Source organism: Loxodonta africana, chromosome 14 (assembly GCF_030014295.1).
Source record: "Loxodonta africana isolate mLoxAfr1 chromosome 14, mLoxAfr1.hap2, whole genome shotgun sequence".
NCBI lineage: Eukaryota > Metazoa > Chordata > Mammalia > Proboscidea > Elephantidae > Loxodonta > Loxodonta africana.
The window spans coordinates 48,697,577-48,715,660 of record NC_087355.1 but is presented as its reverse complement, the minus strand read 5'-3'; the positions used below and the strand labels follow the sequence as shown (position 1 = coordinate 48,715,660).

The 18,084-nt window shown below is 40.0% G+C and overlaps 1 protein-coding gene across 1 annotated transcript in view; it reads right to left on the bottom strand.

Annotated features, from left to right (window-relative positions):
• MATN2 (matrilin 2) overlaps window positions 1–18,084 on the bottom strand; it is a 162,664-nt gene that overhangs the window by 42,585 nt on the left and 101,995 nt on the right. The window contains exon 6 of the mRNA XM_023545902.2: window positions 8,163–8,285. Within this exon, the coding sequence (XP_023401670.1) occupies window positions 8,163–8,285 (123 nt within the window). The remainder of the gene's footprint in view (window positions 1–8,162; window positions 8,286–18,084) is intronic.

Here is an 18,084-nt window from a genome sequence, read left to right as displayed (position 1 = left end):
GGAATTTGGATCGGAAGTGCATTGTATGTATAGATGGCTTTTGGTAGAATAGACATTTTTACTATGTTAAGTCTTCCTATCCATGAGCAAGGTATGTTTTTCCACTTAAGTATGTCCTTTTTAATTTCTTGTAGTAGAGCTTTGTAGTTTTCTTTGTATAGGTCTTTTACATCCTTGGTAAGATTTATTTCTAAGTATTTTATCTTTTTGGGGGCTACTGTGAATGGTATTGATTTGGTTATTTCCTCTTCGATGTTCTTTTTGTTGATGTAGAGGAATCCAAGTGATTTTTGTATGTTTATCTTATAATCTGAGACTCTGCCAGACTCTTCTATTAGTTTCAGTAGTTTTCTGGTGGATTCGTTGGGGTTTTCTGTGTATAAGATCATGTCATCTGCAAATAGAGATAATTTTACTTCCTCTTTGCCAATCCGGATGCTCTTTATTTCTTTGTCTAGCCTAATTGCTCTGGCTAGGACTTCTAGCACAATGTTGAATAAGAGCAGTGATAAAGGGCATCCTTTTCTGGTTCCCGTTCTCAAGGGAAATGCTTTCAGGTTCTCTCCATTTAGAGTGATGTTGGCTGTTGGCTTTGCATAGATGACCTTTATTATGTTGAGGAAATTTCCTTCAATTCCTATTTTGGTGAGAGTTTTTATCATAAATGGGTGTTGGACTTTGTCAAATGCCTTTTCTGCATCAATTGATAAGATCATGTGGTTTTTGTCTTTTGTTTTATTTATGTGGTGGATTACATTAATGGTTTTTCTAATATTAAACCAGCCTTGCATACCTGGTATAAGTCCCACTTGGTCGTGGTGAATTATTTTTTTGATATGTTGTTGAATTCTATTGGCTAGAATTTTGTTGAGGATTTTTGCATCTATGTTCATGAGGGATATAGGTCTGTAATTTTCTTTTCTTGTGATGTCTTTACCTGGTTTTGGTATCAGGGAGATGGTGGCTTCATAGAATGAGTTGGGTAGTATTCTGTCATTTTCTATGCTTTGAAATATCTTTAGTAGTAGTGGTGTTAACTCTTCTCTGAAAGTTTGGTAGAACTCAGCAGTGAAGCCGTTCGGGCCAGGGCTTTTTTTTTGTTGGGAGTTTTTTGATTACCGTTTCAATCTCTTTTTTTGTTATGGGTCTATTTAGTTGTTCTACTTCTGAATGTGTTAGTTTAGGTAGGTAGTGTTTTTCCAGGAATTCATCCATTTCTTCTAGGTTTGCAAATTTGTTAGAGTACAATTTTTCGTAATAATCTGATATGATTCTTTTAATTTCAGTTGGGTCTGTTGTGATGTGGCCCTACTCGTTTCTTATTTGGGTTATTTGTTTCCTTTCCTGTATTTCTTTAGTCAGTCTAGCCAATGGTTTATCAATTTTGTTAATTTTTTCAAAGAACCAGCTTTTGGCTTTGTTAATTCTTTCAATTGTTTTTTCTGTTCTCTAATTCATTTAGTTCAGCTCTAATTTTTATTATTTGTTTTCTTCTGGTGCCTGATGGATTCTTTTGTTGCTCACTTTCTATTTGTTCAAGTTGTCGGGACAGTTCTCTGATTTTGGCTCTTTCTTCTTTTTGTATGCGTGCATTTATCGATATAAATTGGCCTCTGAGCACTGCTTTTGCTGTGTCCCAGAGGTTTTGATAGGAAGTATTTTCATTCTCGTTGCATTCTATGAATGTCTTTATTCCCTCCTTGATGTCTTCTATAACCCAGTCTTTTTTCAGGAGGGTATTGTTCAGTTTCCAAGTATTTGATTTCTTTTCCCTAGTTTTTCTGTTATTGAGTTCTAGTTTTATTGCCTTGTGGTCTGAGAAGATGCTTTGTAATATTTCGATGTTTTGGACTCTGCAAAGGTTTGTTTTATGACCTAATATGTGGCCTATTCTAGAGAATGTTCCATGTGTGCTAGAAAAAAAAGTATACGTTGCAGCAGTTGGGTGGAGAGTTCTGTATAAGTCAATGAGGTCAAGTTGGTTGATTGTTGTAATTAGGTCTTCCGTGTCTCTATTGAGCTTCCTACTGGATGTCCTGTCCTTCTCCGAAAGTGGTGTGTTGAAGTCTCCTACTATAATTGTGGAGGTGTCTATCTCACTTTTTAGTTCTGTTAAAATTTGATTTATGTATCTTGCAGCCCTGTCATTGGGTGCATAAATATTTAATATGGTTATATCTTCCTGATCAATTGTCCCTTTTATCATTATGTAGTGTCCTTCTTTATCCTTTGTGGTGGATTTAAGTCTAAAGTCTATTTTGTCAGAAATTAATATTGCTACTCCTCTTCTTTTTTGCTTATTGTTTGCTTGATATATTTTTTTCCATCCTTTGAGTTTTAGTTTGTTTGTGTCTCTAAGTCTAAGGTGTGTCTCTTGTAGGCAGCATATAGACGGATCGTGTTTCTTTATCCAGTCCGAGACTCTCTGTCTCTTTATTGGTGCATTTAGTCCATTTACATTCAGCGTAATTATAGATAAATAAGTGTTTAGTGTTGTCATTTTGATGCCTTTTTATGTGTGTTGTTGACAATTTCATTTTTCCACTTATTTTTTTGTGCTGAGACGTTTTTCTTAGTAAATTGTGAGATCCTCATTTTCATAGTGTTTGACTTTATGTTTGTTGAGTCGTTATGTTTTTCTTGGCTTTTATCTTGAGTTATGGAGCTGTTATACCTCTTTGTGGTTACCTTAATATTTACCCCTATTTTACTAAGTAAAAACCTAACTTGTATTGTCCTATATCGCCTAGTATCACTCTCCATATGGCAGTTCTATGCCACCTGTATTTAGTCCCTCTTTTTGATTATTGTGATCTTTTACGTATTGACTTCAGTGATTCCCTGTTATAAGCATTTTTTTTTTAATTAATCTTAATTTGTTTTTGTGATTTCCCTATTTGAGTTGATATCAGGATGTTCTGTTTTGTGACCTTGTGTTGTGCTGGTATCTGATATTATTGGTTTTCTGACCAAACAATTTCCTTTAGTATTTCTTGTAGCTTTGGTTTGGTTTTTGCAAATTCTCTAAGCTTGTGTTTATCTGTAAATATCTTAATTTCGCCTTCATATTTCAGAGAGAGTTTTGCTGGATATATGATCCTTGGCTGGCAGTTTTTCTCCTTCAGTGTTCTGTATATGTCATCCCATTGCCTTCTCACCTGCATGGTTTCTGCTGAGTAGTCTGAACTTATTCTTATTGATTCTCCCTTGAAGGAGACCTTTCTTTTCTCCCTGGCTGCTTTTAAAATTTTCTCTTTATCTTTGGTTTTGGCAAGTTTGATGATAATATGTCTTGGTGTTTTTCTTTTTGGATCAATCTTAAATGGGGTTCGATGAGCATCTTGGATAGATATCCTTTCGTCTTTCATGATGTCAGGGAAGTTTTCTGTCAGCAGATCTTCAACTATTTTCTCTGTGTTTTCTGTCCTCCCTCCCTGTTCTGGGACTCCAATCACACGCAAGTTATCCTTCTTGATAGAGTCCCACATGATTCTTAGGGTTTCTTCATTTTTTTTTAATTCTTTTATCTGATTTTTTTCCAGCTATGTTGGTGTTAATTCCCTGGTCCTCCAGATTTCCCAGTCTGCATTCTAATTGCTCGAGTCTGTTCCTCTGACTTCCTATTGCGTTGTCTAATTCTGTAATTGTATTGTTAATCTTTTGGATTTCTGCGTGCTGTCTCTCTATGGATTCTTGCAACTTATTAATTTTTCCACTATGTTCTTGAATAATCTTTTTGAGTTCTTCAACTGTTTTATCAGTGTGTTCCTTGGCTTTTTCTGCGGTTTGCCTTATTTCATTTCTGAGGTCATCCCTGATGTCTTGAAGCATTCTGTAAATTAGTTTTTTATATTCTGTATCTGATAATTCCAGGATTGTATCTTCATTTGGGAAAGATTTTGATTCCTTTGTTTGGGGGGTTGTAGAAGCTGTCATGGTCTGCTTCTTTATGTGGTTTGATATCGACTGCTGTCTCCGAGCCATCACTAAGATTTAGTAGTGGTTTATTCTGTAATTGCTCACTGAGACTTATCTTGTTTTGTTTTCTTTCAATATACGTGGATGGGCTACTAGATTGTGCTGTCTTGTTTGTTGCAGCCCTTGACTTACTTATGACCTATTACCAGCAGGTTTGGGCTGTTGCCAGATATATATGCCTGAGTCTATTCACTATTCTTGAGTAGAATCTGATTTGGGGTCATCAAGTGTGTGCTGCACCCTAACATCTATCCACCTCGAGAAGTAGTGGTGATAGTTGTGTGCACCAGATTCTATTAGCATCTGGGGTTCACCCTCCGGGGGGGCAGGATGCTGACAGGCTTCCCCCAAGTGCCATTGAGGTAGGTGTGTCTCTATTCCTATAGCACCTTGGTGGGAGGGCACTGCAGCTGTACCTTAGGCCCTCAATGCAAGTACCTCTACTGATTGGTAGGTGTCACCCTCCTTAGACCCCTAAGGCAAGAGGCTAGGTGGTCTGGGGGGAGCTTCAGCCTTCAGTTCCCTGTTGTGGGTCAGTTAGGGCTCTTTGAATAAGCAGAGGTATCAGACCTGGGAAACTTGTTTTTCCAGAAAATCCGCTGACTGGAACGCTGGCTCCAGGCTCCGAAAACAGTTGCTGCTTCCCCGTATTTGTTCGTTCTCCGTCTCTAAATCTGTGTTTGTTGTTCAGGGTTCGTAGATTGTTATGTATGTGATCGATTCACTTGTTTTTCCGAGTCTTTGTTGCAAAAGGGATCCGACGTAGCATCCACCTAGTCTGCCATCTTGGCCCCGCCTCTGCTCTTTGCTTTCTTTACACACCTGAGTCATATTTCTTCATATGTGTATGTGTGTGTGTTACTTAGATATTCACCCACTCATTTATCCACTCAATAAGTATTTATTGAGTGCCCACTATGCACCCCGTATTTAGTTAGCTCTCCACAAAAACTGATAAGTCCCAGAGTGGCCAGTAAACCCCTCCAAGGTCAGATGGTGGGAACTGTCAGATAACAAGCAGTCTTGACGAGTGACAACTCCATATAGAACTCTACATGGAACCCAAAGAAGGAAGCCCAGCTGGGAAGGTTGTTGTTGTTGTGTACCGTGGAGTCGATTCTGATTCATAGCAACCCTATACAGCAGAGTAGAACTGCACCATAAGGTTTCCTAGGCTGAAATCTTTATGGGAGCAGATATCCAGGTCTTTTCTCCCAGGGAGCTGCTGGTGGGTTCAATCCGTCAACCTTTCATTTAGCAGCCGAGTCCTGAATTATTATGCCACCAGGGCTCTTTACTGGGAAGGTATGGCTTTAAAAACATGAAATATTAGTGGCCCCAGGCAGTAAATTATAACGCCAGCTGAGTGGCACAGATAGTAAGATTCAGAAAAATTGGACAAGGCAACACAATGTTAAAGCAGGAAGTCCTATTCCTTCAGTTTAGGAAATCCAAGTCCAGAGGAGTCAAGTGGCCTGTCCAAGATTACATGGCTGATATGAGTGACCTTGCCAAAGCTGGACCTCACATCTTCCGGCTCAGTCCAACCTGTGTCTACCTACATCTGCTTTTCCAACTGCAGTATCTCCAGCTCCAGGGAACACCAACCAGCCCATGGTACCAGAATGAGCAATCCTGGAGCCCAGCACACTGAGCCGCGCCCACATCTGATTCAGCTCTGGAGCCCCACCTAGACAGCCAGGCCAGACCCAGTTTCTGAGCTTTGCATCTCCACCTAAATAATTTATGCTTTAAGTCAGTCGATGACAGCACTTTTTAATAGGAGAGATGGTGCCTGGAGGAGGAGGAAGAACAAATCCTGGCCAAGGGGTTTTTCTTCAGTAAGATTCTGCCTTGAACTTTTTTTCCCAGCTTACTTGAATAACATCAAATTCCTCTGAAAAACAGATTTTTTATTAGATTTGAAAATAGCCCCCATCCATCAACCTCCATGAACTGTAAATGGTTGTTCCCTGAGCTCTAGATTTGTAATCGGATCACTCAGGAGACCTCAGACTCCCAATAACAAACTCCAGACTTTAAATGCAGTGTCTTTGCTTCCTTCTTCCAGGCAATGCTCCAGAGAGCGGCAGACAGTGAGCACTCGCTTCCGTCTGCAGCTGTCTGCTGTAATCCACCAAGTGCAAACATTAAGTCAGGAGAAGCTCTACGAGGCTGACCTCAGGAGTCCAGAGGGCTGGGTTCACAGCAAAGACAATGGAAAATGTAATGATGAAGCAGGGTTTTGGGTGAAGGGCTGATGAGGACACCGTGTTTTAGGAAAAAATTCTATTTTTCTTGGAAGGAAAATTAGGACACCTGGCTGAAGAGGAAATGGAGCTATAACCACTGAATATATATGAATGAGCATTAGGGACTCTCGACTGTGCTGCGGTCTGCAAACAGGCCTGTCTGTGGGCCGATGACTGATAGTCAAACTGCTCCCAAGTGGTCACTTCCTCACCACTCTTCTTCTGTTGTCGCCCTCCCTCCTCCCTTGATAATGGTGTGCTCACTGCCTTGGATTCTTCTCTTATTCCAAGTACCTCTCCAGGCAGGGTGTGGAGAGAAAGGCAGAGGTTGAGGGAATCATAAAGGATTGGTAAGAGAAGCAGACCTTAAAGGCGATTCTCTCCACCCGTGGCTGCTTGCCTGACTTGTTTCCTTTTCACTCCATCAGGAACACAAAGGGAGGCTTGCAACCACGAGGAGGGTCTGAGCTGAACCAGATCTAAGTATACTCTTTCGTGGAAGAGCTTTCGATCCTCAAAGGAATCTACCCATGAGTGGTTTTCCCTGGGTGCAGTCAACCACTGACACACTCAGCCCTAGAAAAAGGTGTCAGCAGCACAGGGAGGAGAGGCCAGGCTAGAAAACTTGGCCCTCCAACATGTTGTATGCTTGTGTGGTCTAATGGAAAATACTCCGTCTAATTCACATTCTGAATGCCCTCAATTAAAATTCCCGTTTAATGCTTGGATGTTCCCAGGGTTTGTATTCAGGCAAGGCAGTGGGAATTACTTTTTATAAGCGAGCCTGTTTCAAAATATGGGCTCCGCAGCCACCTGGTACCAAACAAGGTTTTACATGTATTAGGATGAGTGTGGAAGTTAATATGTGCTACCAGCAGAATGTGACTCATCTGAATTCAGTCACAGAGCCACAGTGTTGTTCAAAAAAGATACATGGTTAAACCTTTGAAAACTCAGTCCTGCTATACACATTGTCGGGAAGGAGTGGGTGAAGAAGCGTACAGGAAAATATATCCCTAAACAGGAGCTCCAGAGAATTCTGTGAATGACAATGTTGGGAGAACTCAAACAATTCATTGTGTATGAGTGCGTATTGACTATGAGAATATTTCTGAAAAGATTCACAACTGGCATGTTTTAAAAAGGCCATCTTTCTAACAAGACTAATTCAAATAACAGTTGTGATTTCTCTAGGATGATAAGTCTCAGAGACATTCATCTAGTCATTCATTCATTCAACAAATACAGGGCTGCACTTAGTCCAACAGCTAGGCACTCTGAGGTACTGGGGATTCAGCAGTGAGAAAAAGACAATAATTTCTGTCTGTATGAAGCTTCTGTTCTAGTGGTCTCTCGGGAACAGCCTGGTTTGAAGAGATCCTGTCTGGGTTCCATGGCCTGGAGCCCCGGTCAAGCCCCTCCATATGCCATATGACAGCCTCAGCACATCATTAATATCATACTGCTGACACCTCGTGACCTTTAAATGCTGCTAGAATACCCCAGCGTCTTACTTTTCTTCTTCCTTCATTTCCAGTTCTTGAAAGCCATGAAGTGTCCGATCTTATAGAACTGGAAGAAACCAGCTCCTTTTTCCAACCGGCTTTTTTTTTTTTTTTTTTCTGGGATCAGCCATTTCTTTTGCAAATCCCAAATACAAAGCACAGGGTGAGGAGGAGGGAGGGTGCACCCTCATTTCAGATAGGTGGGAGGAGCTATATGAGTCCAATGGCCAGACCTATTCAATCTGTAGAAATCATTATCCTCATAGTAGGATCAATAAGCCAAAAGGTAAAATAAAGGGCAGAGTCATGTTAGTAAACACGAATGCTGGGTAAAAGGATATCATGCTTAAGATTTGAAAGGAAAGGAAAACTACCTAGAGGGGCATTTAGTGGAACGAGCCATTCTCCAGCACCCACTGTGACTTACGTCTGCAGGTTTTCTTATCTGGATTCAGGGTAAACCCTTTCAGGCAACGGCAGGAATACGAATCATCTGTGTTGACACACTCATGCTGACATCCATGATTGGATGAAGCACAGTAGTCTATCTCTGGAAAGAAAGAATAATAATAAAGAGGAATAAAACAATAAATCCGACATATGGAAACCAAGGGGTTTTCAGTCTTAACTTTTCCTAAACAGGTAAAATCCCATGACCTTAACAAATAACACCACAAAGAAATCTCTCAATAAAGCTATTTCCATATTTAGGGATATGGCCTTCACCTTCCCCCACTCCTCCACCCCTCAGTAGGAAAACCTTCGTCCCTGACATGTTACAAAATGCATATATAACATACAACATGGAGGAACCTCGAAAACATTACGCTGAGTGAAATAAGTCAGACAGAAAAGGGTAAATAGTGTATGATCCCACTTACATGAAATATCTAGAATAGGCAAATGCAGAGAGACAAAAGTTTATTAGCGGTCACAAGGGCTGGGGGAGAGGGGAGTTACTACTTAAGGGGTACTGATTGTCTGGGGTGATAAAAACTTAGAAACGGATAGTGGTGATGGTTGTACAACACGGCAAATGTAGTTAATGCCACTGAATTATACACTTAAAAATGGCTGAAATGGAAAATGTTTTATTATATACATTTTAACACAGTAAAATAAAAAAATACTTACGCAACAAGTGAGTTTGTGAATATGCTTTCTTGTCTTGGTTCATCTAAGAGCTATCAAAATGGAATTGTGTGATTGGGTGGTGTTTGCCATATTATAGACTGGGAAGAGAGAGCTTAGCTGAGTGCTTTATGGTTTTTACTGTACTTTAATTAAGACTAATAAACCTTCTCAAAGTCAAATTCCGAACCATTTAAACTCCTCAAACATCAAACCAAACAATAGGATACAAAATAATTTCTTAGGAGAAATAGTCCTAGGAGTGAAAGCTATAAATTTCTAAGTTCAAAACACGTTACTTGTTACCTCCTTGAACTCAGCTGCATATCAACAAGCTCTCTCACGTCAAGTTTCACAGTCGAAGAATGTGATTTCTAATCTAAGTATACATTAATTTAAACCAAAGTTGTTGTGAGTTGCCATCTAGTTGGCTTCAGCTCATGGTGATCCCATGTACAACAGGACAAAATGTTGCCCGGCCCTGCACCATCCCTACGATAGTTGGTACGCTCGAGTCCATTGTTGCAGCTATTGTGTATTTGGAGTGACTTCTCATCTTCCAGCACTCCGTTGGACAATATTCTGCTGAGATTCCACAGGGTTTTCACTGGCCAATTTTTGGCATTAGATCACTAGGCATTTCTTCCTAGTCTGTCTTAGTCTGGGAGCCCTTTCGAAACCTGTCCAACATGGGCGATGCTGCTGGTATTTGAAATACCAGTGACATAGCTTCCAGTATCATAACAACATGCAAGCCACCACAGTATGAGAAACTAACGGATGGTTGGTGGGTAGTTTTATTAGATATTGCCAAATTCTCCTGCGTAGGTGTTTTACTACTTTACATTCACACCTGCAACGTGTGAGATTCCTAAAAGATTCTTTTAACTTGAAAAAAAAAAAGTAAAAGTAGCTAAGAGATAACTTTGGGGGAAAAAAGTGATGAAGGGGACTTGCCTTATAAAATATTAAAATGAATTACACTATTTCTAAATAAAAGACAAGGAGCCCTGGTGGCGTAAAGATTAAGTGTTCGGCTGCTAACAGAAGGGTGGCAGTTCAAACCCACTAGTGGCTCCCCAGGAGAAAAGACTTGTCAATCTGCTCCCGTAAAGGCAGTCTACTCTGTCATATAGGGTCGCTATGAGTCTGCATTGACTCGATAGCATGCAATAACAACAAATCAAATACTACAGTACTGACTGAAGAATAGAAAAGCCAAGCAATAGAACAAGACAGGTAATCCGAGTGCCTACAAGCACTTCATTTGTAATAAAGTCTGAAAGCATCATAATTCAATGAGGAGAAGATGAATTATTCAATAAGTTATTTCGGGGAAATTGTCTAGTTGCACAAAAGTAGTAATCTCATTTCTTGCCTTAAAGTGGAATAATTTTCAGATTGATCATAAAATTAAATAATCAACAAAAAAACTATAAGAAATAGAAGTGACTAGGGATTTTTAGGGATAGAAAAAACCTTTCTATGCATAAAAGCAATGTATAGGCTACAGATTAAAAAATATATATTTATTTAAAAATATGTTAAAAACTTTTAAAATTTTATTATTTTTTAATTTTTAAAATTTATAAATTTACATACATTTTTACTGCCTGGAAGTTAAAAATTTCAGATACATAAAAAATTTTGAATATGATAAATAAATGGTAAATACAGAAAATTATTTGCCATAAATGATGACACAAAGATTAATATACTCTATTATATTAATTATTTAATATTTTATGGGCCATGTACTGAATATGCATTATCTCATTTAATTCTCAAGACAATTTAATGATAGGGATTAATATTATCTCCATTTTGTAGGAAAGGAATATAAAGCTTTGAGAGATTAAGAGACTTGCTCAAGTCACACGAAAATCTGAACCAAAGTCCTTCTGACTCTGAAGCCCATGCTAACTACAGGTAGTCGGAGACTTAGAACAGGGTTCTGTTCCAACAACTCTGACAATCCCAACAACTCCTTTGCAAGTTAGTTGTGACATAATCAGAATACCTTTTTTTTTTTTTAAGTTTTCATTATTATTGGCTTTCATTATCAGTATCTTTATAAATTTGATCTTTATTTGTCTTTGGGGGTTGTAAACATCACATATAAACTTACAGATAATGGTAGCATCGGCAAGTTACCTGCTGCAACACTGTATGTAGTACGTACTAATAATACTTTTAGTACCAAAAAAAAAAGACTGTAATTAAGTTCAGTTTGTCATAACTTGAATACATCATAAGTCAGGGACTACCTGTATTATGTTGCACAGTTAAGATTTCAGCAGAGAAGGAGTCAAGGACCTAGACATGGACAGACAAGTCACAGAAGAAGAAATAGGGATGTCTAATAATTATATAAGGAGCCCTGGTGGTGCAGTGGGTAAGAGCTTGCCTGCTATCCAAAAGGTCAGCAGTTTGAATCTACTAGCCAGTCCTTAGAAACCCTATGGGGCAGTTCTACTCTGTCCTATAGAGTTGCTATGAGTCGGAATTGATTTGATGGCAATGGTTTTGGTTTTGATTTAATAACTACATAAAAAATGTTCACCCCCAAATTACAAAAGAATGAAAAAAAGAAAATACTGTTTACTGCTCATTAATTCATTCATTCATTTTATAAATATTCTCTGAACATCTTCCAAGGGCCTGGCACTGGGGATCATTAGTAAGGATTTTGTCTTTAGGGCCATTATGTTGTTGTTGTCTGCCTTTTAGTCCTCAGTGCCGCTGAGTGGGTTTGAATCACCAATCTTTTGGTTACCAGCTAAATACAAATGATTTGGGCCACCCAGGGACCTTTAGGGACATTACAGGGATCCCTTATAATCTCTTACATTGGAGGGGATTATTTACTAATCAAATAATCTCACCAATAAAAAAATACACATAAATTGTGATAATTAATGAAAAGGTCATCAAAGGCATGATTAAAAAAGCAATAAGAAAAAAATTTCTACTACCAAATTAGCAAAAAATTGTAAATGGCCTCCATAAAACATTTATGGTACAGTAAAAATGGTACAAAGTTTTTGGGAAGTAATTTTGGAATATGCATCAAAAGCCTTAAAAATGTTAATAGCCTTTGACTAGTAAACTTCCTTTTATGTTTCGTTCCTAAGAAAGTGACCAGAAATGCAGACAAAGATGTACATACCAGGGCATGTATCAAAACACAATTTAAAAACAGCCAAAAAGCCTGTTGAACAAATTATAATATATACATATGATAGAATATTATGCAGACATTAAAATGTTTTTGATAAAGTTTAAGTGGCATGCAAAAATGCTCATTATTTGATGCTATACACTAGGAGCTCAACTCTATAAAAATATATCCATATGTATATGAAATAAGAAGGGAGAAACATCTGCCAAATGGGTATTAAGTATGGCTATCTCTGGGTGATGGCAGTACAGATCATTTTCATTGTATTCTTTAGAGTTGTCTTACCATACAGTTTTCTACAATAAGCACATTACTTTTGTAATCAGAAAAAGTATTTAAAATAAATATACACATTCCATAATTGTGAAACTAGTTGCCATGGAAAACAGCAGAAACAATACAGAAAAAAGAACTGAGTGGGAGGTGCCCAGTGATTTGGAGAAGAACATAATCAGAGAACATTGCTGGGAGCAATATGTATAGCTTCAGATGTCTATATTCAAAACACAAAATACAGGCAATAAATAAAGTGAGTCTGGGATCTCAATACAGAGCTATGAGCTCACTGATATCACTGGACTGTGGGGAGACAGAAACTGTCAACTGTGGTTAGGGCAGGCTATATACTCTATACGAGTGGTTTTCAAACTTTTAAGCCTCTAAACACTTTGTTCAAAAGAAATTTTACCTAGAAGGGCTAATAAACAAAACAGTTGAAGCAGAGTTCCTTTCACTGCTGCAGGGCAGTGAATTACTTAATATGGCCCTTCTCATCATACATGGAAACACTGGTAGCATAGTGGTTAAGTGCTACGGGTGATAACCAAAAGGTCAGCAATTCAAATCCACCAGGCACTCCTTGGAAACTCTATGAGGCAGTTCTACTCAGTCCAAAGGGTCACTATGAGTCAGAATTGACTCGACAGCACCGGGCTTGGTTTTTTTTTTTTTTGTAGCTACCCATGGTCTTGTGACTCCTACAAAATGATTGGATGGGACTATGCAAATAAGGTATTTGTGGCCCACTAAGGGGATTGGACAGATGCTAATAATTCAAATAAGGTGCACGGAACCTTTGTGGGAGGGTGGGACTATGCAAATAAGGCATAGAGAACCCTAACAAGGGAATTGGTCGGTTTTGTCATCCCCCCACTGGGTTTAAAGGGAGCCAGTCCCAGAAGTGGAGAGAGAGGACCTCTCTACCACCAGGAAGAGCCGGGAGTATAGCATGTTTTTTGGACCCAGGGTCCCTGTGCTGAGAAACTCCTAGGTCCTGGAGACAGAGAGAGCTGTAACATTAAAGAAGGCACCAGACAACGAGAAGTGGTGGCAAGCATGGCAGAGAAATGGCAGCAGCAGAACCATGAGACTGCCATGAAACAATGCAGTGGGCTTCTTGGCCCACGGAGTGAGGCAGCTACAGTGGGTGTGCCCAGGGGCGGATTAACCAGTAAGCAAGGAATGCACGGCTTAATTGTGTTTATTTACTAATCTGTGCACAATTTCACATGGGTTTCACCATATCTTTGAATGTGGTGAAAAGCAGGTAAAACTGCAGTACAGAATAGTAAGTAAGCATAAGTAAGTCCATGCATACCTTACTTACTGGGTAATCCATTCCTGGGTGTGCCAACCCAAAGAGTGAGTGCCTTTGAGCAGGAGGCTTGCTGGCAGAGTAGGGTTCCTCAGGGCATTTAGTGGAGCCTCCTGCTCACTGAGTGCTGTGCAAGAGCTGAGCACCTTTAGCCCAAGTCTTACTGGCAGAGTGGGATGCCTCTGGGCATTTACTGGCAGAGCTAAAGAATTTTGTAACATTCAGTCAGCCAGGGCAGAGGCCGAGCTGCTGAGGGGCCAAGGGCCGAGGGGCTGAGAGAGAGGCCTAACTGCGCACGGCCGAGAAACCGTCCTGACAGAAAGACTATCCTGAGTTGTTCCTGATCCTGAATTGTAACCTGTTAGTTTCCTAATACCCCATGTGTCTGTCAGTTTGTTGTACTGTGGGGGCTTGCATGTTACTGTGATGCTGAAAGTTATGCCACTGGTATTCAGATACCAACCTCGAGTTGCAATAGTGAAGGATTCCATGGGGAAAATATTAAATGACGCAGGAAGCATCAAAAGAAGATGGAAGGAATACACAGAGCCTTTATACCAAAAAGAATTAGTCGATATTCAACCATTTCAAGAAGTAGCATGTGATCAGGAACCGATGCTACTGAAGGAAGAAGTCCAAGCTTCTTTCTCTGAAGGCACTGGCGAAAAACAAGGCTCCAGGAATTGATGGAATATCAATTGAGATGTTTCAACAAACGGGTGCAGCGCTGGAGGTGCTCACTTGTCTATGCCAAGAAATATGGAAGATAGCTTCCTGGCCAACTGACTGGAAGAGATCCATATTTATGCCTATTACCAAGAAAGGTGATCCAACTGAATGTGGAAATTATAGAACAATATCATTAATATTACACGCAAGCAAAATTTTGCTGAAGATCATTCAAAAATGGCTGCAGCAGTATATTGACAGGGAACTGCCAGAAATTCAGGCTAGTTTCAGAAGAGGACATGGAACCAGGGATATCATTGCTGAAGTCAGATGGATTCCGGCTGAAAGCAGAGAATACCAGAAGGGCGCTGACCTGTGTTTTATTGACTATGCAAAGGCATTCGACTGTGTGGATAATGTTTTGAAGAATTGGAATTCCAGAACACTTAATTGTGCTCATGAGGAACCTTTACATAGATCAAGAGGCAGTTGTTCAGAAAGAACAAGGGGATACTGATTGGTTTAAAGCCAGGAAAGGTGTGTGCCAGGGTTGTATTCTTTTACCATACCTCTTCAATCTGTATGCTGAGCAAATAATACGAGAAGCTGGACTATATGAAGAAGAACGGGACATCAGGATTGGAGGATGACTCGTTAACAACCTGCGTTATGCAGATGACACAACCTTGCTTGCTGAAAGTGAAAAGGACTTGAAGCACTTACTAATGAAGATCGAAGATCACAGCCTTCACTATGGAATGCACCTCAACATAAAGAAAACAAAAATCCTCACAACGGGACCAATGAGTAACATCATGATAAATGGAGAAAAGATTGAAGTTGTCAAGGATTTCATTTTACTTGGATCCACAATCAACAGCCATGGAAGCAGCCGTCAAGAAATCAAAAGATGCAAATTGGGTAAATCTGCTGCAAAGGACCTCTTTAAAGTGGTGAAGAGCAAGGATGTCACCTTGAAGACTAAGGTGCGCCTGACCCAAGCCATGGTATTTTCAATCGCATCATATGCATGTGAAAGCTGGACAATGAATAAGGAAGACCACAGAAGAGTTAATGCCTTTGAATTGTGGTGTTGGCGAAGAATACTGAATATACCATGGACTGCCAGAAGAACGAATAAATCTGTCTTGGAAGGAGTACAAGCAGAATGCTCCTTAGAAGCAAGGATGGTGAGACTGCGTCTTACATATTTTGGACATGTTGTCAGGAAGGATCAGTCCCTGGAGAAGGACATCATGCTTGGAAAAGTACAGGGTCAGCAGAAAAGAGGAAGACCCTCAACGAGGTGGATTGACACAGTGGCTGCAACAATGGGCTCAAGCATAACAACGATTGTAAGGATGGTGGAGGACCGGGAAGTGTTTCATTCTGTTGTGCATAGGGTCGCTATGAGTCGGAGCTTACTCAATGGCACCTAACAACAACAACAACTTCCCTAATAAACCTCATAACTGTGAGTATGGTCTCTGAGTTCCGTGTGGCCATTGCAACAAAAATTATCAAATCCAGCAGAGAAGTAAGAGTGCTGCGGGAGGGGCCGCTGGTGTCAGAATTGGTAAAAAGGTTAAAGAGAGGAGGTATGTCTGACCTCCACCTCATAGGAATCAGCCTTGGGCTGATGTTGATCTTGATTCTCCTTCCCCCTTGTGAAGTTAGACGAGATCTGACACCAGGCCACCATTTTTACCCTTGAACTTAAGGTAGAAATGTCTGAAACCTCGTCAGCAACCTCTCTCCCTCTCTCCTCCCCATGTGAGTTCCCTAGAACACAGTTTGAAAAACACTCTTGAAGCAAAGGAAACACAACTGTTAAAAAGAATGATGAAGTGGTGCTGGATCTTTGGAAACTCACAACTGTAAGGGCAAACGCATGCTGGAGACAGTTGAGCATAAGACTATTAAGAAACATAATGTAAACTGTGGAGTTTAGGATAGGCCACCTGGCCAGATGGAAGAAATGGCTGATGATGATGTGACTCAGTGTCAAAGCTGGCCTACGATGAAAAAATTTGAGAATGGATGAGGGTGATGGTTGAACAACATAATGGACATAAATTAAATTTGTTGAACTGTACATGTGAAGAATACCGAAGTGACAAATGTTTTGTTACATACATATTTACCCGGCTAAAAAAAAGAAGAAGAAGAAAAATGGCCTAGGGCAGTGGCTCTCTAGAATCACTTGGAGATCTTTAAAAAATTCCAAAGCCCAGGCCACGCCCCATTTCAGTTAAATGACAGTCTCTGGGAGGTAGGACACAGGCACCAGTACTTTCTGAAGCTCCCCAGGAGAATCCAACGGCCAGACAAGTTTGGGCACTTCTGACACAAACGTCAGAGAGAATGGAAATGATGGATGACGTGAACTCTTTGGAGTTCTGTTAGAATGTGTATTTGGCTAAAAATAGGACATCTTACAATGTTTTTGTCTCAGAGAGTAGAGGAAGGGACAAGTTATGGATTGATTTGTATCTACCCAAAATATGCGTTGGAATCCTAACCCCTATTCCTGAGGATGTAATCCCATTTGGAAATAGGGTTTTTATGTTAATGAAGTCATATCAGTGTACGGTGTGCCCTAAACCTAATCTCTACTGAGTTCTAAAAAGAGCAGATTAGACATAGAAGCAAGGACAAACGGAGGTAATACAGATAACATACGAAGATCTCTGAGGAGCCAAGGAACACCGGACTACAAAAGCGGAGGCAAGGGTCTTCCCCCAGAGCTGATGAAACAGAGAAAGGGACACTTCCAGTAGAGCCAGTGCCCTTAATTTGAACTTCTAGCCTCCTAAATGGTGAGAAAATAAGTTTCTGTTCTTTAAAGCCACCTTCTTGTGATATTTTTTGTTACAGCAGTACCAGGAAGCTAAGACAGGACAATTGAACTGTTACTTTGGTCCTAATTTTTTTTTTTTTTACAAGGAGGAATGTGCATTGGGGAAATGAAAATGACAACAGCATTGGGAGCAAGGTTCTTTACCCAGGAAACTAAATTTTAAAAAGTTAGAAAGGAAAGGAAAGATGAGAAAAGAGAAAAAAACAAAAACAGAACAGGACATCTTTCTGTGGCCAAGCAAGGAAGCCTATTTTAAAAGACTTGGGAAGCAATAGAAAGTCAAATTTTATTATCTATTACAAATCATTCCAGTAAGGGAGAAAATGGAAAACATATCAAATGAGCCACTCTGGCTGCACAGAATGCTCTCAGACTTTAATAGGGCACGCACCAAATATGGAAAGCAATAGATTACAAGGAATAGATAAACAAAAGAGAGCAGCGTGGCCTATAAAAATAGTGTCAAAGCAGCTAAAACTCAGCATATTAAGGGCAGCAAAAGACACTTCTCAGTTTCATTGGGGCTACGATAAAATGCTGATGGAAGGAACACAAAACTCTTCAATTATTTTTCAAGGAGAATAATTTTCCGGTCGGAAAGCCAAGAAGAAAGAAGGATGACAGGGTAGTAAAAGTCAAGATGGGCAAAGGGCATATGGAAGAGAATTTTCAAGGGGCTGTAAATGAAACCTGCAGACGATGAGAGTTCCCACACATTTTGTTTGACCAGCACAGGTTTTCCTTTAATTAAGTTCAGATGTCTTCAAAGGTGAGGCGAATGTGCTCCAGTTGGGTATAACCCCTGTCACTCCTTATTACAATGGTTCTCAAACTTGAACTTGTACCAGAATCACCTACAGGGCTTGTTCCAACACAGATTGCTGCCCCCCCATTCCCCCACCCCTGCCCAGAGT